Source organism: Artemia sp. Qi Xiang Cuo, chromosome 15 (genome assembly GCF_049724085.1).
Source record: "Artemia sp. Qi Xiang Cuo chromosome 15, ASM4972408v1, whole genome shotgun sequence".
In the NCBI taxonomy this organism is placed as follows: Eukaryota; Metazoa; Arthropoda; class Branchiopoda; order Anostraca; family Artemiidae; genus Artemia; species Artemia sp. Qi Xiang Cuo.
The window spans coordinates 26,449,981-26,476,042 of record NC_142808.1 but is presented as its reverse complement, the minus strand read 5'-3'; the positions used below and the strand labels follow the sequence as shown (position 1 = coordinate 26,476,042).

Below are 26,062 nucleotides of genomic sequence, written 5' to 3'. Positions count from 1 at the left end.
CGTCTTAGATGGCGTTCCGGAAATTCTTTTTGGCGCTGTACAATGACAGAGAATCGAAGGAAAACTACAAAAATCAAATTAGAAATAACATTACTACTGTTTTTTTAAATTTTTCTCAATTTCTTGATAACTTTTTAATCCTTAAAATTTAGTATTGTGCTGCAAACGGTCTAATTTATTTAATACTGAGAGTTAGGAAAGGCCATTTTGTGTTTGTTCATTTGCAGACACAAGAACTAAGTGAATATCTGAGACAGTACTTTCTGGCGCGAAAAGCCGGAAAATTACGGGACCTACCACGACCTACCACTAGAATGTAGCGATTATGTGGTTTTAATGTTTTCTTTAAGTTATCCCTTGAAACATCCTTGTCAGGAAGCAAATAATCTCTATGAGCAATATTATGCAGCGAATATTCAAAAAATTTTGAAATTTAGGATCTAGAAGTTTCTTTATCTCTTTTATTTTTCTTTCTTCCTTTCTTAGATACCTCTTTTAGAGAAGCAAATACCCGTAAAAACTAAAGTTGTGCTGCAAAGGGCCCCTACTTGTCCCCCTTAGTTACGCCACTGGTTTGATATATGGAAAACCGGTTACAGTTGCTGCTCTTGTACAGATTCTCTTTCTAGCTAATGACTCTGGAGACGAAGCCAATAAATCTGAAGCTAGTGCCAGTGACAGTGAAGAAACCGCAAATGGTATTGGAGGTGAATAGAATGAACTATTAAATGTGAGAAAACGAAGAATCAGCAGAAATAAACCACCAAAGCCAGTGAAAATACAGAAATTCAGTGGAAAATGGATGGAAGAAAAAGACTTACAGGTCTGGCTGCAAAGATGTCCATGGGATAGGACAAAATCTTGGCGTAGGTTTTGCGAAAAGATCATTACTGGTGGCCTATCCCATTTACGTAGACATACAGCGAGGGAAAGTCACATATCCAAAGTTTTTAGTATGAAGAACCAAGTGCGTATTGCTGATGACCAAACCAATGAGTTTACTTTATCGGGAGCAGCAAAGGAAAGAGAACTAATTAGCCAACAGGTGACAGCTTTAGAGTTCGCAATGTCAGCCTGGATAGCATCAAATCCAAGGAGATGAGTATTATGGACAGCTTGCTTGAATTGCTGAAAAAATTTATCCCTGATTCATCAGTAGTAAAGCTTCTTGCATGTGGAAGAACTAAAACCACTGGACTAATCAAAAACGTGATTGCCCCATATGCCATCAGCCAGCTGAGCTCAAGATTGCAAAAATCGGTCTTTTCGCTGATGGTTGACGAAACCACTGATAAGTGTGGGACCAAATACTTAGTCATCATCGTTCGCTACTATGACAGCACTAAATACAAAATCAAGGAAGACTTTTTGGCCATTCCAGAGGTTGGGGATACACCAGCAATGGGCCTTAAAAACTTGATCTGTAAAACTTTAAGTGAGAATAAGAAGGCACTAAAAAACTGCAGAGGTTTTGCATCTAATAATGCAAGTGTGATGCTTGGGAAGAACAACGGCCTTGCAGCCCTCATAAAGAAAGATATTACCTGGCTCGCTATTTTTGGATGCATCTGTCACAGTTTCGCACTATGCTCTGCTAGTGCTTGTGACCAGTTACCTACAGAGATCGTCAGATTCAGCAATGAAATATACACGTACGTATCGAATAATGCCAAACAACTCCGTGAGTATAAAAAATTCCAAAAGTTCTGTGAAGTAGCCGAGCATGCACTCCTGTACCCATCTGCAACTCGCTGGTTAGCGTTTGAGGCCGTCTCTCAGAGGCTGGTGGAAAAGTGGACTGCTCTGACCTGCGAATGAAGGTCGGGATCAAACGGCAGTGAAGCTTTATACAGCTTTGATCGATCCCGAAGTAAAGCTCTATTATCTTTTTATGAATTACGTTCTTCGAGAAATAAGTATTCACTTCGTGAAATAAGTATTTTATGAAATAAGTAGCCGAGCATGCACTCCTGTACCCATCTGCAACTCGCTGCAGATCTGCAACTTGAAGAAAGATTGCAAAAATCGGTCTTTTCGCTGATGGTTGACGAAACCACTGATAAGTGTGGGACCAAATACTTAGTCATCATCGTTCGCTACTATGACAGCACTAAATACAAAATCAAGGAAGACTTTTTGGCCATTCCAGAGGTTGGGGATACACCAGCAATGGGCCTTAAAAACTTGATCTGTAAAACTTTAAGTGAGAATAAGAAGGCACTAAAAAACTGCAGAGGTTTTGCATCTAATAATGCAAGTGTGATGCTTGGGAAGAACAACGGCCTTGCAGCCCTCATAAAGAAAGATATTACCTGGCTCGCTATTTTTGGATGCATCTGTCACAGTTTCGCACTATGCTCTGCTAGTGCTTGTGACCAGTTACCTACAGAGATCGTCAGATTCAGCAATGAAATATACACGTACGTATCGAATAATGCCAAACGACTCCGTGAGTATAAGGAATTCCAAAATTTCTGTGAAGTAGCCGAGCATGCACTCCTGTACCCATCTGCAACTCGCTGGTTAGCGTTTGAGGCCGTCTCTCAGAGGCTGGTGGAAAAGTGGACTGCTCTGACCTGCGAATGAAGGTCGGGATCAAACGGCAGTGAAGCTTTATACAGCTTTGATCGATCCCGAAGTAAAGCTCTATTATCTTTTTATGAATTACGTTCTTCGAGAAATAAGTATTCACTTCGTGAAATAAGTATTTTATGAAATAAGTAGCCGAGCATGCACTCCTGTACCCATCTGCAACTCGCTGGTTAGCGTTTGAGGCCGTCTCTCAGAGGCTGGTGGAACAGTGGACTGCTCCGACGTTGTTTTTCGCCTTACATGCGAATGAAGGTCGGGATCAAATGGCAGTGAAGCCTTATACAGCTTTGATCAATCCCGAAGTCAAGCTCTATTATCGTTTTATGAATTACGTTCTTCCTATTGTAATGGGCCTGAATATTGAATTCCAGAGCACAGAAGTGAAAAATCACACACTTTTAAAAAGCATGGTTAATACTCTCTCCGAACTGGCACGGAATTATATTAAAGACGAGCTTTTGGCCATACGTTCAGTCTTCGAAATAGATTTTTCAACCCCAAGAAACTTCAAAGGTATGGAGACGGAGATGCATTTTGGAGCTGAATTTGAGCTCTTTGCAATTGATAACATTGAAAGTCGAAAAATTCAAAAAAGACACCTAGCTGCAACTAAGAAAAATTGCCCTTCATTTTATATCAAGGTGTGGTCTGAAATAAAGCGAAGAGTAAACAGTTAAGACCTTGTTTGGAATGATAGACTGGTTATCTCCAGAAACTGCTTTATCCGGATCAGTTCCTTCTATAACCCCTCTTTTCCGCATATTCAAGGACTGTTTCAATGGTTTGCTGGAAGTTAAAGCCATAAACAGAGAGTGGAGGCGACTACCATTCTTGAAGAAAGAGCTAGGGGAAGGGAAAGTGCCAGTTTTGGTGTTTTGGAATTCAGTGTCCGCCCTCAAGGATGGTGTTGGGAACTCTGCTTTTGTTCACCTACCTAAATTTATGAAGGGTATTATGCCGTTACCTCATAGCAGCGCTTCGGCCGAACGTCAGTTTTCACTGTTAAAGCTAGTTCGGACCCCCCTCCGGAACAGACTACTGCCAGAAATAATATCCGATATATGCATGTCAGGAGGGAAGTACCGAATCCTGAGACTTCGGATATTCCAACAGAGCTGGTCAGGAGCGCGAGGAAGTGGAAGCGTAACACGCAACAAATTTAGCACCGCATTTTAGCACCGTAGTTTCTCTTTGGCTTATCATATAGGCCAGAGTAATTTTATTTTTATTTCTGTATAGCTAGTCGAACACTGACTTCCAATGTGGCAAAAAAGGGCCACTGATATGGGATGCAACTGCAAGCAAAATCATCGAAGTCATCTCTGGATGTTCACTATGAACAGTCCGTAATTGCCTAGTAGGGTAATAGGGCGAAGCGCAACACGCGGCAAATTTTTAGGCAGGATGTTAGTACTTTTCTGTCGTGGTAGTACTTTTGAGCTTTCCTGGCTAGTACCAGTAATTTCGTTGAAGTGGCAACCCTGTGGGGATGTTACAGCTCCTTGTCTGGCTCCTTTTCTTACCGGGATCAGTCGTTCACGTGGTGTAGGGGGTGAAAATTTATCTGGAGGCATTTTCAGCCGAACTATAATACCCGAATACATATCACGTAATGCCATGATAGTAGCACGGTTACCCCTCTTTTTGCTGCAAAAAGAAGCATTGCAGCGTGTATTAAAGAATCGAAAGCCTTGTGTATGTCATGTCCAGCTAGTATTAGACTGTCTCCACTTCTATCTGCATCAATATGGACATTAGCCACAGCTACAATAGCATCCGTATATCCCACACCAGGCTGGAAGCCAAACTGATTAGGAGTCGGATAACATTTTTCCGTTAATTCATCATTAAAAATCAACTCAAACAGCTTGCAGAGAGTAGTGGAGACAGTAATAGGGTGAAAGGATGAGCACTGTGTGGACAGCTTGCCTTTCTTCGGCATTGGTGTTAGATCCCCAACTTGGAAAGTAGACGGTAACCGAGTAAAACTCATCTGCATTAGCAGTTGTATATGATTTCGGAGCTGAGTTCCCCCATGTTTGAGATGCATTGCACTTTATGATCAATCTCGAAAGACGGTTTTCACTTCAGGTGTTTAATAGCACGTTCAACAGCCGAAAAAAGGACGACAAAATCATTAGGAGGCATCCCAGCAAGAAATGTATATAATTCCTGCTCAAACCTCTGCTCCAAACCCGCATCCGTAGGTGAGAACTCCGACTCGAAGTGGTTATACCACTCCAATGCCGGGATATCACCCGTGAACGCCGGTGAGGTGGCGGAGGCTGCCGATCAGGGTACCAACTTCTACAGCCCATTTGGGTTCTGACCTACCTTTGCAAATGTCTCCATAACTATCTTTTTACGATGTTTTGCTAAGGTATCAGCGAACGCTTTGTTTGTTGATTTGCGAATCTGGTTTACGACACCCTGCTTTGGCTGGCCACAATCCTTCCAAATATGAAACCAGAATTTAGCTCGCGAGCATGACTCGACCAAAGCCGCATTTTCAGACCATTTTTGGACGATGCCGGTTATAATACGAGCAAGAGGTACTGCAGCGTTCTCAGCAGTTAGAAATGCATGATAAATTTCAGCGCAGTAAACGTTCAGCGACGTTCTCACTTCTTCACGTTGCAGTGAATTACGGTATAGCAGTTAAAATGGGGGATTGATCTTATGAAGAATAGCATCTGCTGTTTAAATAGATTTAATTCTATCTATTCTACTCCACTCCCTGTATGATGTTTGTTTGTGTGATTGTGTTGAGGCATCAGTTCTTTGGTTTAGGGGGGTAAGTATTTCAAAACTAACAGTAATAGGTAGGTGATCTGATAGTTGGTAAGTGGTTAGTACTGATGCAATAGTATAACACTCGGAATATGTAACAGCTTAAGTTTGTTCAGACACGACGACAGCCTACCGCAAGCAAGGACAAAATTCCGCTCAGATTGATCATCACGATAATCTACCGACATATACACGTTAATGATAACACAATTCTCTACACGAACCGCAATAAACTGATCACACTCTAAATACTTGCTTTTAAACAAGTTCTAAAAAAGGTCAAAAATACTTGCATTTAAACAACTTCTAAAAAAGGTTGTGAGGCCTCCGGAAGGCTCTCCTCGGCAATTTAGTCTCTTTGCCTGTACAGTAAAAGACTTAACACCAGGGTCGATATCGAGCAGTGTCGAGCTATTAGAGGTAAGAAAGTGCTCCTGAATACACACAACTTCGGAAGTCTTAATAGCATCACTAATCACAGGGATTATATTCGCAAAATTTCCATTTATATTCCACGAGAAAACTGAGAGCTTATTGGCAATTTCAGGAGGAAGATCTACGCTTTAACAGTTTCTGGTTTTCTAGACACCATACGTTATAACATATATGTTTGTCGGAATTGCAGTTCAGGCAGCGGACTGGCCTCTGACATGGTGTAGTAGTGCTATTAGAATGCTCTTTGCTACAGCACCTGCCACACACCTCGGGCTTTGAGCATTGGCTAGCCAAATGCCCTACACTGTGACACCTGTAGCAGCACTGCAGCAGAAAATGGAATTCTTTAATACGAAAATGTTCAAGGCCAATTTTGATTGGATCAGAAATAGAATTTTCGAGAGCTACTTTGGCCGAGTAGTACAGTTTGTAAGCGTTAATGCTGCCACATCGGACTACTTTACACAGTCCTGAGACAATGAAGCCAGGACGTCTGGAGACGTGAAGGTGGGGATACGCTTTACTACTATATATTATAAGAAATTGGGGTCGGATGGTAAGGCTTTGTTTTAATAATACGGATTAAAAATTTGCATGATTATCGCTCTTTTCTTTGGTCTGAAGCCCTCCTTACACCCATCTAATGGAAACTGCTGAATATAGACGCACTTAAAGTGAACCCATGATAAACAGCCTTGCGAATTTATTTTGTCTTTGGTGACCAATCACTATAGCCTAGAACATCTTTTTTCGACAGTAAAATCTATAAAAAGTGAGTGAAGGAACATGACAGAACACGATCGTATGAATAACCTCCCTTTGACAAACAGTGAATTTAGTTTACGAAAAGAAATTTATTTGTCTAATATTATTTACTCACATTAAACCGAAAAAAATTGTTTGATACATAGATAATTTTTGTTCTAGGAACTGCGGGAAATTCAGGGTCGTGTTTTTGTGGATGGGGTTGTGGAGTTTGGGATACCTTTAGACACTTTGGTACCATATTCAGAGATTGACGTTATTTTGATTTCAAACTACCAAAATATATTGGCTCTCCCTTATATTACAGAAGAGACTGGATTCAGTGGTTGTATTTTTGCAACAGAACCTACAATACAGATTGGAAGGTAATCTCTATGCTTATCTAATCCTCTCCCTCCCTCTCTCTTTCTCTCCCTTCCTCTCTCTTTCTCCCCCTCTCTCTCTCTCTCTCTCTCTCTCTCTCTCTCTCTCTCTCTCTCTCTCTCTCTCTCTATCTCTCTCTCCCTCTCTTCAAGAGTTGCTTCAAGCTCCTTCAAGGCTTCAAGAACGAATGTTGCAATTGGATGAAAAATTTGATTGTTTTACCAGGATGCATCAACAATGGAAGGAATTTTGTTCACATTGGCTTTAAAGAATAACGTTTTTGGCTCAAATTTTAACTTACTTATAACCTTTCTAACTAAATTATAACTGATTATAATTGTCCACTCCGAAATACTTCCAGTAAAGCAACAGTCGAACTTTAGCGCAAAGAGGTGGGATAAAGTGGATGACAGCCCTCTTAGCATATAGAATAATTTATGTTTGTTTCAAGATTAATGTCGCTCTTTACTCCCATTTGAGAACACTTCTTGTTTTTATTCAATTCGTGCAAAAAAGTTTTGTTATTAATATAAAATTAATATAATATAAAAAGCCGTCTTGTTTGGATCCTTTGGATTCCGAAGATAAAAGGCCAGTAGAAGTGGTTTAGATTATAGAAACAAAAGAACGATTTTGAGGGTTTAGAGTCTGGAAACTCTCGTGTTCTCTCCCTGAACAGTATGCCGATAGGGCCCTCAAAGACATTCTGTTCTGAAAGGTAATGTTGACGTTAATAGTTGTTTTTCTCTGCTATTAATGCTGCTGAAGTCCAATTTAGTTTTGTATTTATAAATACGAGGTTTGTTAAACAAAAAGGTGAACTTTGCTTTCTGTAAAAATATTTATTTGTAAATCAATATCTATTTTGTCCGCTTAAACTTAATACCTCTCGGATATAATGCAGTTGTGCCTGTACCTTTTTAATGTTGAAATCTCTTGGGGTGTATGCCTTTTGGTTTTGTCTTGAGCTCTTTCAGTGATGGAGTCTGTATCTCCTCAGTTGTGGCAAAACCATCCATTCATGGGTCTTTCCAGTTTTTGGAACAGGAAGAATTACATGGGGCATAGTTCGGCGAACATGGTGGTTGAGGTTGGATAGCAGCACTTTGTTTGGCTAAAAAAGCACAAACAAGTAACGATGTTTATGAGGCAGCACTTTTGGTCAAAATTTGTAATTTCGGAACAGACTTGACTGCCATATGTTTAATGCCCAAAACGCCCATAAAGTTGCTTAGTATGATCAAGCTTACATACCTATATCATAATAAACTTTTCTAATGTTGTTTTGACGATTCTCCGTATCAATTTTAATAAGTGCTAACCATCCTTTTACTGGCTATTGATATGCTGAGGTGTCCGGGGTAGGGATCGCCATTAATATCTTCTCAACCAAGTGTCCAGTTGGCGTGTAATCGATCGAGCATGTAGTTTGGGCAAAACAGACCTTAGAGGATGTAACACACAAAAAATGGTTGTATTGATTTGTGACACCTCAAAGTATGCAAACCTCAGTGAAGACGCAAAATCTTGGAAACAGATTTTGTTGTATTGATTTTTCACATGTCTTTTTTTTTATGATGAAGCAAAACTCTTTTTATAAATGACCTAACTAAACCTTATATAAATATATAAGCATTTAAAGAAGAACCTCTTCCTAGCTAATTTATCTACTATGGCTTGCCTCCCCGTAGTAGCATATTATTTGTAGGCATGAATATATAATGAGTCTGAGGTAATAGGCTTGGGACTGTCTGTGCAGGATTTCAACTCTTGTTGATAGAAGAGCATCGCCAAGTGCTGAAAACCATGTTGTGACCAAGATGGGCCCAGGATTGCACAAAGCCTCCATTCATACTGGAGGTCCCATGGACTTTTTGCTGTCCGGTTCTAAACCGGCTTAAGCGCTTCGTTGTAGACTTGAGAAGATATGTTGTGATCCCCGTCCTGCACTGGTATCCGGTATCATTGCTTTTCCTGAGGCTAAAATAATTTCAGTGATATAAAGAACACGAACATCGGAACTTGGAATGTTACGACGTTAAAAAATGACTATCCTATCGACATTTTGACTGACGAATTGAGACGATTTGAACTGGACTTACTAGGAGTTTCAGAAACTGATATCCCAGAGGTAGGAAGCATGAAATTAGGTGATATAGAATGTGTTTATTCAGGCAGGAAGGATGGGGTACATAGACAGGGATTAGGGCTCATGATGAATAAGGAAGCTGCTAAGTCTTGTTTAGCCTGGAAAGGTATTAACAATTGAATAATAATTGTTCATTTTATGACTAAAAAGTTAGGATATCAGTTATAGTAGTATATGCCCCTGTTGAACCGACTGACGGAGATACTAGTGACTCAAATTGAATTTTACTTACAGTTACAGGGCAAATAGACAGGGTCCCAGGTTGAAATATGGTGTTTTTACTAGAGGATTTTATCGCCCAGGTGGGTAGAAATAGGGATAAATGGTTTCCTAGCCTAGCTAAATTTGGTGCAGGAAAAGAAAACAGTAATGGGTACAGACCTTTGCAGTTTTGTAGGTACAACAATCTAGTTATAACCAATACGGTGTTTGGTCATAAAATGGCCCATAAGTTGGCATGGTATTTACCAGGGGCGCCAATTAGGGGGGGCAGGGGGGGCCCTGGCCCCCCCCCTAGACTTTGAAAATTACCTTCTTATTTATATTTCACAGCTATTTTCTATTTTAGATATGTGCTATATTAAACCAGCAACTGGTCCAATAAATATAACCAACAAACTGGTGCCCTAATTATATAATCTTGTTTTGAAATGTCTAAGAGCGAGCGCGTCTACACTATTTTATTTCCGAGTAGGGTTCATTCAAAACTAAGCTTCATGTGGTCAGTACCCGTTTCGTTATTGTTCTTGTGAAGAATTCGTTGTAAACTATGAGTTTTGTATATTGCCTTTTTTAGTAGCTGGGAAAGGAAATGTGTTCTAGGGTTTCAAGGAGTTTTGGTCAGCAGATTCTTGACATTGTTGAATAGTTTATGGGATGACTAGTCCCAGTGGAGTGTATGGGACTGTTGTGAACAGGAAATGTAAGTGATTGGTTTATGGGGTTTCTAAGCAGGGTAGTTTCACCGTGGAGTATGGGAGTGATTTTCTAAGTGAGTTTCTACGTGTTTCTTCAGTTCTTCTCTTGCATGTCTGAGTGAAGTCATTGTCTACTACTCATTTAACTATGAGTAAAAAGCGACAACAAACTTTGGATTTTTTTTCGGTGAAAATGCGGAAGAAAAATGAAGACATTAGTGCAAGAAACTGGCAATAGTGTCAGCGCCCAAGGTCTCGGGTTAGTTGAGATAAATTTCCCCACCTGTGACAGAATTTCGTAAATAAGAGGAACAATAAATGGCTCAGGTCAGCATGAAAGTTTGGTCTGCATCGTTGAAACCCTTGCGGGTTCCAGTAGCAGTCAAGAAACTCTCAGATATCTCTAGGACGCGTCACGACAAACCAGATCAACCTATTCTTGAGAGATATCCGGCTTCCACTTCTAACGGAAGGAAATTCAGTGCACAGTACTATAAGACTTATGAATGGGTTGAATACTCAAAAAACTTGAATTCCGTGTTTTGTTTTGCTTGCCGCCATTTTTCTATGGGGACTCTAAGGGCTGGAGAAACTGCTGGAAGAAGGGCTTTCATTGAGTCAGGATTTTGCAAGTGGAAAGACAGTTCTGCTCTATTAAAGCAACATGATGGTTCTGAAAGACATAGGCATTGTATGTCAGCATGGCCGGAATTTAAGATAATGAGTACTGATACGTCGAAATCTATAGCGAATGCCTTAATTCAATCCAGATCTCAAGAGGTTCAGGAAAATAGAGATCATGTGAAGTACATTTTTCGCGCTATTTGCTTTCTTGGCCTCCAGGGTCTTGCTTTGACGGGTCATGACGAATCAGAAACATCTGCAAACCGGGGTAATTTGGTTGAATTGATGGAGGAAATGTCTAAAGGCAACAAAAAGCTGAAGGCCAAGTTACAGCGCCAATATGGTCACTATTGCAGTCATCAGTACCAAAATGACGCAGTTACACTGATAGGAAATGCCTTGCGCCAAGATATTATTTCAGAAGTAAAATCAGCTAATTACTTTGCTATTCTTGTCGACGAGACAAAAGACGTTTCTAGAAATGAATAATTAGCGACCCTACCCAGGTACATATCAAATGGAAAAATAGTGGAACGACTAATCGGCTGCACTCACATTCAAATATTATACGCCGATAGCTTATCCACCTCGATTTGTGAAACTATAGAAAAGCTTGGTTTAGATTCGATGCTGTGTATTGCCCAATGTTATGATGGCCCATCCGTTATGAGTGGGGAATTTAACGGAGTTCAAGCAAACTTTAGGGAGAAGGTGCCTCATGCAGTTTATGTACACTGTCACGCCCACAGATTAAACTTGGTTTTGACTGACTGCCTAAAAAATATCAGTGAACTTTCTGAATTTTTCTCTGTGGTGCAAAGACTTTACGCATTTATATCATGCAGCAATACTCGTCACGAGCTATTTGTGGAATCCCAGCGTATTAGCGGGCAAAAAGTCTTGGAGCTAGAGAGGACCGTCCAGACTCGCTGGTTTTACGCAGTCCGCTCTATTTCGAAGGTGAAGGCCGGATTTGATTGTAATGTTGCTGTGCTTGCCGCAGTCTCTGATAGTTCCAACGGCGAGGCAGCCTGTGAAGCAAAAGGACTACTGGACAAAATCAACTCTGCCTCTTTTGTTTCAACTTTGCAAATAGTGGAAAAGTATTAGTCATTGTAAATTATTTATCAGAGCAACTTCAATCCGGAAGTTTGTTGATTTATAAGGCGCTTTCACTGATTTCTGGGACATATGAGACACTCCAAAAGCTGAGAAATGATAACGAATGGAACAACTTAAGCAAAAACATATCTGAATTCTTAGCTTTAAACGATATCCAGGAATCGAAATCTCCACAATCTAAAACCAGTGCTCGAAACAAGAGAAGTCAAGCCATTTCCATTCGTCTCAAAGCCTTTCTTTCAAACCCAACAACCGGTAAACGCAATATCAGTCAGCCAGTTGAATCAGACTGCGGTAAACTTCTGTACTTTGAGGTACTAGATCGTTTCACGAGTGAGATGGACCAACGTTTCATGCAGAATATGCCTCTGCTCGACGCTTTATCTGCCTTCGACCCCTCAAGTTCAAACTTTCTCAAACTTTCGAAAGTGGAAAGAGTTATGTGTCATTATCAAGAGATTCTTGGTGTCGACGACATGCCATAGAATCCCAGCTTTCTCTTGCATAGCTGCATCTGTCAAAAAGTGATATTTCAAAAATGGATCTTCTTCGAGCTATCGAAATCTTATCCGACCTCCCAGTTGCCTATTCTGCAGTACTAAAACTGATGAAGCCTGTTGCTACTTTGCCTGTGACCACTGCCAGTAATGAACTATTCTTCTCGGCATTAGGGCGTGTGAAATACTATCTGCAATCGACGATGGGATACGACAGACTCATTGATCTCATGATACTGGCCGTTGAAAAAGAGGAGGTAAAGAAACTGGATTTGGATAGATTAGTCGACGATTTTGCCAGGCAGTGACCTCGCCACTACCCCCTGTTTTAGGTATGTTTGCTAAATGTTGTTCTTTTTTTTGCATCTTAATTAAAAAAAAATCGAAAAAAATCCTTGCCCCCCCCTACATTTTCGTGAATTGGCGCCACTGGTATTCACTTGATGGTAAGACAGCAAACCTGATTGATTATGTTATAGTAAACCGAAGACTGGCAGGATAAATCCAAGATACTAGGGTATATAGGAGTGCTGTTATGATGTTAAAAGTAAAGGTCACTATCTAGTAGTGTCTAGGGTTAATTAAAAGCGAAAGTTTCGGCATGGTAAGTACTTCTAACGAAGTTATGATGTTGGTACAGTCAAAGATTAGAGAGATTGAGAAAAAATTTCAGGGAACACTTGAATACTAAACTGGTAAGTCTACAAATTGACTATGTGAAAGATGGATGGAATGATTTTAGAGAAACAATTTGTAAAATTGCTGATTGTGTCTTAGCGAAGAAAGTTAAGACTGCAGCTAGGCATATTAGTGAAAAAGCTTTATGTTTAATAGAGAGGAGAAGGGGTTTGTACAAGAATTTACTGAGTGATAGATCATATGAAAAGAAAAGGAATTTAAAGAAAGTGGGAAAAGCATTAAAATATGAACTAAGGAGGTGGGAAGTGGAGGCCATGGGTAAAATTGCCGAGGATCTGGAAGATGTTGCTAGACGGCATAATAGTAAAATAGTGTACTGGCATGTTAATAAATTGAGAGGGAGTAGTCCATCCTGATTCGCCAAGTTAAAGACAGAAGCGGGGTCTAAATTATTGAGAAGGAAGGATTTAAAGAGATATTGGCAGAACATTTTAAGAATGATCTAAACCGGGATACAGTTTCAGGAAAGATACAGAGGAAAATGAAAAAGTTTCGGAAACATTAGATGTGAGGAAAGGTCTGTTTTGTGATGAAGAATTAGTGACAGTAATAAAAGGATAAAAAAATAATAAGGCTCCAGGTGTTGATAGTGTTATGATTGATTTCCCTAAATATAATGGCTCTGAGGTTAGAAATAACTTACTGAAGATTATGAATATGATTTTTGAAAAAGGGGAAGTACCTAATGATTTTAGGAAAACTTTAATTAAACCACTGTATAAGAAAAGGGATAAGAGTGAGTTTCTTAATTATCGAGGCATTAGTCTGGTCTCTGTAGGTAGCAAATTACTTTTGTAATATGTAATATGTATATGTGTATAGTAATATGATGCTTTTTAGACTAAGAGCTGCTGTAGACGAAGTTTTAAGAGAAAAACAGTGCAGTTTTAGAAAAGGTAGAGGATATGTTAACCAAATTTTCACTCTTAGGTTAATAATTGAGAAGTGCCTTAGTTGTCAAACATCTTTGGTCCTCAGTTTCAGTATTATGAGCAAGCGTTCGGTTCTGTTGATAGAAGAGCTTTAGCAAAGGTCTTATCCTTGTATGGTATACCAGATAAATACATTAAAGTGATAAGTCCAATACGAGGATAACACTGCTGCGGTTAAGTTAGGAAATGAAGTTAGCAGCTGGTTTTGTATTAAATCAGGAGTTAAGCAGTGTTGGGTTCTATCCCCCTTTATATGGATCATTTCGATGGACTTTGTCATAAGTAGCACAGGAAAAGCAATGGGAGACCACGGAATCAAATGGGGAGGAAACACTCTCCTGGACTTAGATTATGCTGATGATTTAAGCATCCTAGATGAAAGTGTGAGCAAAATGAATGAACTTTTAGAGGTTTTGAGAGTTCAGGTTCTAGAACTTTTAGAGTTCAGGGTGCTAGAATAGGTTGGAAAATTAATGTTAAGAAGACTAAGTCAATAAGGCTAGGAATAAGTGAAGATGAAAAGGTGACGTTGGGTAACGAAAAGATTGATCAGGTGGGCAGCTTCCCTTACCTTGGTAGTATTTTTAGTAAAGACAGTTGGAGCAGTAAAGATGTTTAAAGTAGAGTAGCCAAAGCTCAGGGTTTTTTTTCACAGTTAAAAAATTTTTGGAAGAATAGGAAGATAAATCTGCAAACCAAGATTAGAATATTGGAAGGTACATTAATGACAATGGTCAAATATGGCTCTGAAGCATCGGCACTCCGAAAAGCGGATGAAGGTTTACTACTCAGGCGGCTTGGTACTGCTGTGAGTTGTTAGTAGTAATAGTAGTAGTTTAAATAATAAGATATGTCTATATTCAGAGGCATCTACAGGATAAAGGGTTTAAACGGCTTCAGTCCTTTAGACGACAAAAATTGGGTAGACTTTCAACCCGTTTGAATTAGTTAAGTTAACTAATTAACCCTTTCAGTCCCGAATTTTAAGAAAGATAGTAGGATTTTTTTTAATAGTCATTTCTGAGAAAGAAGAATGTTCTCTTTCTAGTGGTGTAACTTGCATGTGTACATCACCACTTTGTGGTGCAGAAAAATTATGTACTCATATATGGACGATGTAACCTAAGGTTTCCAATTTTTCACACTTTCCAGCAGAATCATTTGCGAGCAAAAGTATCATCTATTTATTTTCAATTACAAAAAACTGACACTTAGCGTGTGTGAAAACTCTCAAAACATTCAAGGCACAAAACCTTTTCACATTTCACACACTTGATCCGCGACTTGCAAGTACACGACTCTAGTGAACAGCGTCCTGCGTTGGCGGCATTCGTCTTGGTAGGCCAGTGGCCAGTCAGTCCGTCATAGCGAATCTCGGGTGCAACAATACAATTATACTTTCGTTTTCGTGTCTGAGAAACCGACGGTGACTGGGAAGGTCTCCCGCAAGGTCTAGCAGATGCTGCAAAACCAGTTTTCCCGGTGTTGATCAAAGTTCTTGCTACACTGGCCTTGAACTCCAATAGGCCAAGCTCTTGCAGTCCAGCGTCTAAATCGTGCTTTTCCATCCCTGCCTTTTGTGCCTTATGATACAGAATCCACGCATTTACAACTGCAACGTCAACGAAGTTCCAAGAGACCTTCATGTAGTATTTTTTTCCTCTCCGGTTATGGCGGTACAAAGCAATGAAATAATCCATGAGATCGACACCTCCCATTGATTTGTTATATTCTTGAATGGCATATGGACACCTCACTGGTACTTGCATTCGGTCTTTCTTTGACCACCTTTTGACTTCATCTTGAGGTTCGACACCAGCGTAGGTGGAAATGGTGTGGACGATCTTGTTATTAAACCAGCGCAAAATTGTGACATTGTTATTTGTGACGACAGAACTTGCTCCATGACCCTCAATCTTCAACTCTCTTTCTGGCTTCAGCTTGGAAGCTGCTTCTGCGATTCGATTCTGTCTGACTGTCCCAACGAGATGAATCTGATTTCCAGCGAGAAACTCAGCTAGCGAAACTGAGGTGAAGAAGTTATCAGCATAGATTTTATAACCTCTTCCAGTCAATTTCTGGGAAAGACGAGCAACGACATCACCACCAACGCCTAATTCAAACGTTTCTTTCTCTACCGCAGCTCCTTCATACATTTCGAACTCGTGGATGTATCCTGAAGAACTAGCTCGAGCCCAACATTTGAAACCCCAAGGTGTGGGTTTGGATTTGATGTACTGCTTCATTTGGGAGCGACCTTTGAAGGGTATCATCATTTCGTCTATGCTGTGGTGTTCTTCGAGAGGACCATTTTGTAAGAATGTACTCTTCAAAACGTCAAGAACCGGTCTTACTTTGAAAAATTTATCATTTTCCCCACTCTGCGCTTCATTGAAATGAAGGTATTTGGAAATTTCGTCAAAACGATTGCGAGACATTGAATCAGCAACAATCGGAATCCGCATTGCTTCGTCAGATTTCCAGTACCACTTTAGGCGCGGGTATTTGAGGTAAGTGATTACTAGGTTTATCCCCAGGAAGAGCTTCATTTCATGTACAGAAACGCTGAAACTGCTACCTTATGAAACAGCATAGCGGGTAGATTCGAAAGCAATTTTCTCGATCAAGGCATCTGGGAACAGTCTGAGGAAAAACTTTACTGGCTCCTTCAGCAATAGAATGTCTGGCAGCAATTCATCACGGTCTGCTTGGAAGGTCGGTCGCGCTCCTGCTAATGGATGGTCAGCAGCTCTCCAAACACCCTTTCGCTTGCTTCCATTGTTAGAACTTACAGCTGGGGTTTCAGAAATATGAGCACTTGCAGATCCATAAATTACATCCTCAATAACAGCAGCGACTGTATCGCTTTCACTTGCACCGTCGAATTCACAGCCGAGTTCCCTTTCTTGATCGTCAAGCAGCTCGTAGAAGGTTTCCGCATGTCCTGGAAAGTCAGATGGATCCCATGTGGGATCGCTGTCATCTTCTTCGCTTGAAAGATCAGTAACATCGAGATCGTCAAAGACGACAAGGCAATCTGCAGCACTGAGTTTTTTTCGTCTTTCCATTCCTGAAAGAAACACTATGCCGATTATTCACAGATTTCGGATTTCCGAGATGATGCGTATCGTGACGTAACACCTTTAAGTAGGCATTCCCTTCTTAGACCACACTGCCGTTCTATCACAAACGAACAAATTTCCAAATGGGGATAAATCCATTTATTTAGACAGTGGAAAAAAAATTTTTTGACAGTGTTTTTTTCACTGTCTAAATAAATGGATTTATCCCCATTTGGAAATTTATTCGTTTGTGATAGAACGGCAGTGTGGTCTAAGAAGGGAATGCCTACTTAAAGGTGTTACGTCACGATACGTCGTACATATGGGGAAATAAGACCTACCAAGTACACAACTATAAACTCAACATTTCTTTTGCAATTAGAAGACACAGAAGACTTTGCCATCTTTATTACAAATTTATTTTACGTTTGGGCAATATTAAAGAAGAAAATTTACATCGAGACTTTGAATGAACTCTGTCAGTGACTTTTCTCTGAAAATAATCCAGTGAATAAGCCGGAAGTTAATTATTTTGAGAATGACCTGAAAAGTTACTTTTTTTTGTATATAAATATGCTAGTTTCAGTTATATTATTTTAGTAATTCTACTGATGACGATTGCTGTATATGTAATCGAAATATCTGGACTTTTGTACCTGTTTTTTTCAGTGTCTAAATAAATGGATTTATCCCCATTTGGAAATTTATTCGTTCGAGATGATGCGATCCCATGGATACGATTGTACTTGTTTTTCCAGTCTTACCGTGCATGGAACTCTGAATTTCCCATTGTCCACAAACAAGGACATGTGCTTATCGAATACCTTGGTGCCCTCTAGCAACAGAAATCGTAAAAACAACAAGAGACCCCTAGATGTCCCTTTGACATTCACTACTACAGTGTCATCGGTCCAACTACCCTTGTTTCCCAGCGTCCACAAACGGGGACGAAACGCAATGGCGATGTGCTGATAACCCAGAGTTGCAAAGATGATGTAACAGTTGTCTAAGGAAAGTTTAATGACATAATTTTCTACAGCAAAAATCCCAGACTTCCAAATCCAGCCCTTATCAGAGTAAAAAATTTTTTAATAAAGATAAGCTAAGTAAGTTCCCATCCACTCCGAATTTTTAAATAAAAATGATATTGAAAAATTATTTCACAAAACTACAGTTGATCAACATTTTGACTAAATGTTCAAACTTTATCCATAATTTGATTCAAATACTCTTTATTGAAATGACTATCTCAAAATCATGATTCAGTGCTTTTGTGGGTTTGTGGGGTGCCTAGGATATATGGCACGGGAAGGAGTTGGTTTCTCTTCAGTCGCTTTTGGCACTTAAAAAGGACAATAAAAATTTGATTTCTGATTGAATTAGTGTCCTTTTAAGTTTTAACGACCACGTTTGCGATAACTATGGAAGGGAAAAAATAAATACGTGGATGTTTTCACTTTTTACTTAGTCTTCGTTACTGTATTGACTGTGACTAATATCGAGCGACACTGGGTAACCTGGGAAAATAAATAGAATGTGTGGCTGCGGTTTTTTGCAGTAGTTAGTGTAGTTGTAGTAAGGGGCGGGGATATAAAGTTGCGATATTTATATTATTTTAGATAGAAAATGCATGCGAAACTTCTTAAGAACACAAAAAAAGGCATTACAGAAAATTTAGTCTTTCAAAGCCTTCAACTGGCGGCTTTCTGTCTCCCGCCTTCTAAAGTAACCCCCAAAGGAACAAAGATGTGTATATTTCGTATTCGACAGGGTCTGATCCATTGATTACTGGCAGAAAAACGAGACTTTTTAGTTCTTGAATTTTAGGCTCTATATGGAGGAACTTTTGTCTCATGTCCAACGATCTCCGAAGTTGAGTAATCCGCAAGAATGGAAGAAATTTACATCCCTTCCTTCTCCTCTATCCTCTGCAGTTCGTCCTCAACTATGGGTAAAACTTTTTACAAGGAAAAAGATGAACTTGTCTCTTGGAAGAATACAAAGTGTAGGATATAACCAAAAACTGGTAAGTATTTTGAGCTAGACAGAGCATCAAACTGGCAAAAAAAATGGGTTCGAAGCAAATTTTACTCCTGAAACGTCAAACAGAGGAACAAAAGTAAAGTTGTTTTAATTCCATTTAAAACTATGTAACTTTTATTTAAACATATTTTTTTTTTAATCTCGTAACACTGTTTGGTCCGAGTGGTAAGCCCATGTTGGGTTTTACAATGATTTAAAATATCTTGAAACCCAAAAACTGTGAGGCCCACGAAAACATAGGGAAACCTACGGTAACTCCTTTTGGTTTGGACTCATCGGAAATCTTACAAGACCCGTAAATCCTTTTGATCTTCGATGTTAGTTTTCTGCCTGGTAAATTTCAAGCCTCTCGGATGGCAAAAATGTGCTCATGAATTTATGTTTTTTGGTTTATTATTGCCTGGGGCCAAGGTCAATAGCCAAGCTAATCCCTCTGATGAGTGAAAGCCTATTACATTTTTAGGCCCAACTTCTGTTAGTCACTACCTATGCTGGGAAGTCTAATAAGAACTGAGTCGAAACTTGTTTAGTGTTGATTCAGGAACGAAATTTTTTGCAACGAATTGGGATAGATTCTTTTTACCACGAATCAAGGCTAGGTTTCTTTATGCACTGTGCTGGTTTCTTTATGCACTGGCTAGGTTTCTTTATGCACTTACCTCATGTGCTGGATATATCCATTAACCAAAGTTTCTCGAGTTTATTGACGATAAATAAAAGTTCAAATAGGGATAAAATCCTTTTAATAGACAGTGATGATGATAACAGTGATAGAAATTCACAAAAATACCAGATATATCGGTCACATATGCAGTGACCGTCATCAGTACGTTCACTGTACTGATGACGGTCACTGCATTGTTGGTGTTACAGAGGTGAAGCCATGTTTCGCGTTCAAGAGAAATCTGACTTGTCTACCCGTAAATCAATCTAGTGTCGCTTATGTTTATACGTTCTCCGGAGCACTTGCATCTCGGTCCGGCTTTGTATAATGGTTGAGATATTGAATGATTCTACTGTATATCGTTTATATACAGTGGTTTGGCAGTACGGGACCCAGGGATCTATCCCCTCTGTAACAAGATTGGGTGACAAGGTTGCTACTTTTCTCTGTGCAAAAGGCCCAGAAACTGAGACGTCGTTTCGACACCCTATGCACTAGCAATGACTCTGAGGACCTTTATCCTTTCTCCTTTTCTTATTTCAATTGAGTTGTTTTTGTTAATTATGTATTATTTTTGGTGCCTAACAAGCTACAGCCTCTGGACATTATTGGAATGTACACATCTTTTTTTAAATACACGCATTTATTATCTATGAAAAGTGAAAGGACCTGATTTATTCCTTCTGCTTCACACCAAGTCTAAAAACCTGAAGATTTCTCTACAGCAAAGTATCGGCAAAAACGTTTATTTTCTGCAATTAGCTCCCACCTAGTTGATATATTGACCATCATCAGTACGGTCACTGTACTGATGACGGTCACTGCATATGTGACCGAAATATCTGGTATTTTTGTGAATTTCTATCACTGTTATCATCATCACTGTCTATTAAAAGGATTTTATCCCTATTTAAACTTTTATTTATCTTCATGGAAAGGCAGTGTGGTCTCCGAAATTATCTGAGTTTATTGACAGATATGACTGGGTCAAAACATCATTTTTTTTTTTAAAGATAACGTTTCCATAACCACCCGTTATGCTAACCACCTAGCTGAATTAGTCACAAATAATCCAGAAAATACATCAATTTTTTTGTGACGACAGGGTGAGGACGAATAAACACTATCTAAGGCTGGTTTTATTTCTGTGTAACAAAATTAGTTTATTCTTTAGTTGTATGCCTGATAGATATTTATGTTCTATTGATTGAAAGGTAAAAAGAATTATTCCTTTTTCAGCTTATTTGTAGGGTGCAGGAATTAGAAACCAGCGGTTTCGGTAGGTCATAAATACTTATGCGTAGTTCATAACGCCCATGGCATACAGAACTTGTGCAGCCCGTGTAGGGTGAACAGGCCTCTTCTGGCAAAGGAAGCTGTTCTGAGGATTATAGCTGGAATCTACACCAGCCTTTGAATTCGTCTTGATTGCAACGCCCAGCGTACTTAGAACTTCGTTGCTAAGGACATAACATCATAACATTCTTAGCTTGCAGACCCTCACTGCTAAAAACGTAAGATTAAAAGCCTAAATCTTAAACTCTATGGTGCACATACCTTTCTTGGTGAAGGGTAAACCATGCTTGTAGTTATAGCCAGGCTCAGATCTCGATCTTGGGTCACCCTGATCATAGGGCCTAGGACGTAAATAATGTTATTTCAAGATGTAAACTTTTCTGGAGTTTAGTGTCGGGTTCTGTTTAAAAGTAAACCAAAGAGAGAGCAATTTTTTGTATCACGGTGACAAGACCTCTCTGGCAGAGTCACTTGTGTATGTTGTAGATTAATCTTGTATATGAAGTAGTCTACTGTGTTGCAAAATCCCCCCATGGCTTGCTCACCAGCCCTTATTTGCTGCGGATCTAGTTTCAGCGATTGAGTCATTTGAGATAGCAGCTTTTAACATTAAACTTCTCAGAGATCCTGAAAAGCTTTGCCAAGCAATGCTCGGAGGAACTGCTGTCCACAGCTGAGTACAAGTCATTCTCAGAATGTAACAAGTTCTTTGACTCCTCTGGTATCCTTGCTCAACTGAAAGCCTACAAATACCACGACGAATTTTTGGCTCCTTGGGCGCTAATCAGCCTCCAGAGTTTAGGGTGTATTTACCAGCTTGACATTTCAATGACGGAATTTTAATATCTATAAAAAAAATTCATTTTGTCCAAAAAAAATTAAAGGATGAAAAGTTTCTCCTGGCACAATTCAAAACTGATGAAGCTCTTGAAATCAATTAGTAGATGCCTTACTACAAATTTGATACTCATTAAAAAGAAGATCCATGGCTCGTAGGAAAGTGTCTGTCTTACCTTTTAGGGAACTGGAAAAAACAATAGACAACAAGGTCGTCCTAGATGTCATCAGAGAGGGATGCCATCTGGACTTAAAAAAAATACCCACTCTAGTGCGCAATCGGATCTACAAAACCAATATATCAGCAAACAGTAGCGTTTTTAAAATTCGCAGATCACCGTAATGCTAGAAATTGATTTGATGAAGTCCAAGCTCAGTTATCTTCAGGATTTTACAGTTTGATTGCTCTTATTCTGAAAGAAAAGAAAAAGAAACATGAGCTGGCGCCTAGTTATAGACTTTTCTTGTCTAAACCAGTCCTTCGACACGATAGCATTCAAAATAAAGAAACAACTAGCGATTCTAGTTGCAATGCAGTTCGGTAATGTCAACAGATCTGAAAGAAACTTATCGGAAAGACACAAGAACCATCTGAAATGTCTTAGGTTTGTCTTAACAAACAGAATCTATTAGTTCAAAGTACCCCGTTCTTGCCATGTATTAAGTCCAGCCATCATACCTGTGTGATTGGTGTCATTTTGACGTTTTGCCGCTTTTGGTCTTTTTAACTAAATCCTAGCATGGATGACCGGTTTTTGCAAAACTGTCAGAGCTCGGTAGTACAGAGCATTGGAATTCTTCTTCCTAGACCAGGATTCATGGTCAGTGAAAAATTACAATTACAACCTAAATCACGTATCGTCCTTCGATGGTTTATGATGGATCTGGAGGAAAAGAAGGTGTGCCCACCAACCTCCAAAGAAGATACAAAACTTCATCCACGCAATCGACAAAGATTTATAAAAGTTACACACCTATATAAGACAACTGATGAAGCTGATTGGATTATTCAATTTGTGTAAAAGAGAATTTCCTTTCGATAAACTGCGTCTCAGGGAATGTCAGTTACTTTTTCTCCAATTCTGGGGTTGTTCAAGGAACAACATTATAGTTGTGACAGAGGTGACAGAGGCTTTATAACCCTGGTTCAGCAAGGAATGATTGAGTCAGGACCTCCCTCTAAAGCCCCTGATTGTTTCCAAATCATTGGTTTAAAGATGTCGCACGGGTTGATAAGATAAGGTAAAACATATTTTCTCTAAACTGCTTGAGGCATAAGCAAGGTAAAAACACGAGCCAATGGCATAATCCGAGTCGTCTCATAAGTCAACCTCATAGAAACCCAGAAATGAAAACTATTTAAAACACAAATTTGCAAATTTTGTAGAGCACGTAGTGGCCTAAGATGGACAGTAAAAGTACACTGACCATATTGAACAGCAATACATAAGGGATGGGTCGACTAATGAGAAATATGATAGACTTAAAACCTGCGGCGGAAAAAAAATGCTTAAATTTCTTTAAGATCACTAGTTTTTTTGTCACCTTTGATCAAATACATTCAGCATGCCAGAGAAACATAAAATTTCGTCTAAGCTAACCCTGAATATTTTAGAGAAATCCTACAGATACCAACTTCATCATCAACGTTTAACTCCATTAACCAAGGGTAATAGTTTATAGATCGAGAAAATATTACAAAGTTCGACTTTTTACAGTTGCACCTCTTTAAGAGCATCTCTCACTGCTTTGTAGTGACCATTGTATATTATGGCTGAATTATCTGGTTTTAAAGCTAGTTTTGTTCTAGTTTGGTTCATTATTTAGAAAATTCTGTGTAGGTGGTTAAGTGCATCTTTAGCCTCTTAAGACACTTTTTAGACAGTGATATACATGTATAGATAAAATCAAGAGTATAATCCTGAAGAGACATTAATGATCCAAAACGCATTCCCTTCTATCCGGTCTCATATTATGTATGTAAAGATATCACTGAATCTTTACTTTTTAACTATATAATGCCACAGAAACTCTGGGATTACCGTAGTGTATACGAGTAAGATTTAAGGTTTATGTTGCCTATGAAATATGACATTTTACGACAATTCTAGAGCTGAAACTTTCCCCGGAAGGCTAAGATACTTTCATTAGTACGTATAATTAGTTCTATATTTATATTCACCGAGCAAAAATTATAATATTTCTTAGAATTTCTTTTAGAGAATCATTTAGGCTTATTAAAAAAAAAGAAAACTTGCTTGTTTTGCATGGTCTTCATGTCTTTTCAAGGTATTTGTGAATTAAAAAGAAAAACAAGTGCTATTGAATCAATGGATAAAGCTTAATACCTTGTGCGGATAAGCATTATAAACAAACTGTTGATTTGACTAGACCAAGAAAATACTGATGGAACTATACTACATGTGTATAAGTAAATTTGCCTAACCAAGTTCCATTACATAGGAGATTTATGGATCAATCCGAATATCGCCAGTATCGTCAGGCTACGCCATTGGAAGTGCCAATTGGATCCTATCTACGGAATCATCTAAAGTAGTGTATGTCAGTACTACTTCAACACTTACGACACATCCCAGGTATTTAAATAATATTATTAATACGGTAATGTCGCTATTATGACAGGATTGGCTTAACTGTATCTCAAATTAATCAGCATAATATATCAAAAGTAGTATTTGGGATTATAAAAAAGAAGTCTTTCTTTGAATTTGGCAAAAAAAAGGATGTAGATAAAGGTATTTTACTTTATATACATAGTTGGGTATATATATCTACTCTCTTTAAATGAGTAACCGTGTATACATTTATGTATGTATGTATATACGTATGTCATTTTTCGTGAAAACGACTTCATATTTATTTTTAAAATTAGCACCCTGGGATTTTCTGGCCTGAAAAAACGATTTAGCTAGGTCACGGGTTTGAGAAAATTCGCTTAGATTTTTATTTTGAAAAAAAAATTCATGTGAGTGATGTCCTATTTATATGCATCTCAAAAGTATAAATTACATCATTTTTATCCCCGAGTGGTTGTGTCGTTTCTAGTCGGTGTGACGTCGGAGTGGTCGGTCGTGACGCATGCAAAATTCCAGAATAAGACAAAGCAATTAATTTGCCGACGTTAGCAGTTTTTAGTTGCTTTGTCTTTTCTAGTACTAACGGAATTAAAAAAAAAAATTAAGCATTTCTCGACCATCTAGGACGTTTTGGGGTATTTTTTTAAGAGCACAGATAGCTGTGAAAGGAGAAGTTGATTCAAAATCTGAATCCAAATGGTTGAATGCAAAATTTATTCGTAGATGGAAGCAGATGAGGAAGTAAAAATTCAATGAGACGTAACGCAACGAATATTGTTCATCGTTGTGTTTCTGATAGAGTCGTAGTATAAGCTCATGAAGGACAGAGACACCGTTGACATATACTATCTTAATTGTGATTATACTTCAAAGAAATTTGGAAAGTTCTGAATATTTTGCAGCTTCGAACAGCGTTGGATGTAGAAGTAGTTATTTGTCAGCGTTATGGTCTCAGTTGGTTTAATCTCGTGACGACTTTTTAGCATGAGTAGTTATTTTCAATCTTTGTAGGCCAACCGTCTAGGGCCAAACGAAAAGTGGGTCATCTCCGAAGGGGGTGGGAGTATTTCGTAAAGACATATGTAAAAGAAATGGGGAATTCCTGAGAGTGGGCTAAGATAAGGGTTTAAATTCGTTGGGATGGAGGAGGAGCGTGCGTAGCTGTATTGGCCTTGGGTGGTTTGGTGCTGCAGTGAGTTGTTAGTAGTAGTAGTAGTATACGGTTATCATGAAGTTAAAAGAAAAATTTCTTGCAGAGCAATTGACCAGAGCTCATTGAAAAATGCTGACTGTCTCATACTGGGAGGTAATAATCAAACATCAGCTACCATACCGGATTCTAATATTATGCTGGGAGAAGTTTTTATGAATGCAGGTAAGAATATTATGTGTATATAACCTTTTAAATCAAATATACAAAAATTAAAAAATAAAAAACTGGTTTCTGATCATTGTATCATAACCCATAGCCAAAATGAGTGCTATGGGGAGTGACACAAGGATACATGACAGCCAGGCTACACAAAAGCCAAATTGTCTAATTTTACTGTTATCTCCTTTATTTAGATTCGAAAACTTGACTAACTCACACAATGAAGTGATTGCTTTCCGTAAAAAAAAAATGTTCAATGCTCTAAAACGGTACCGGCAAATGGCCCAATTTTGTTATTTCATGGTA

At 38.9% G+C, this 26,062-nt stretch overlaps 1 protein-coding gene across 2 annotated transcripts in view; it reads left to right on the top strand.

Moving 5' to 3' along the window:
• Window positions 1-26,062, top strand: part of IntS9 (integrator complex subunit 9) — a 118,376-nt gene that overhangs the window by 62,117 nt on the left and 30,197 nt on the right. For both annotated transcript variants that reach the window (XM_089101047.1, XM_089101049.1), the window contains 4 exons: window positions 6,745-6,947; window positions 18,775-18,973; window positions 24,251-24,384; window positions 25,641-25,759. In XM_089101047.1, the coding sequence (XP_088957173.1) occupies window positions 6,745-6,947; window positions 18,775-18,973; window positions 24,251-24,384; window positions 25,641-25,759 (655 nt within the window). The remainder of the gene's footprint in view (window positions 1-6,744; window positions 6,948-18,774; window positions 18,974-24,250; window positions 24,385-25,640; window positions 25,760-26,062) is intronic.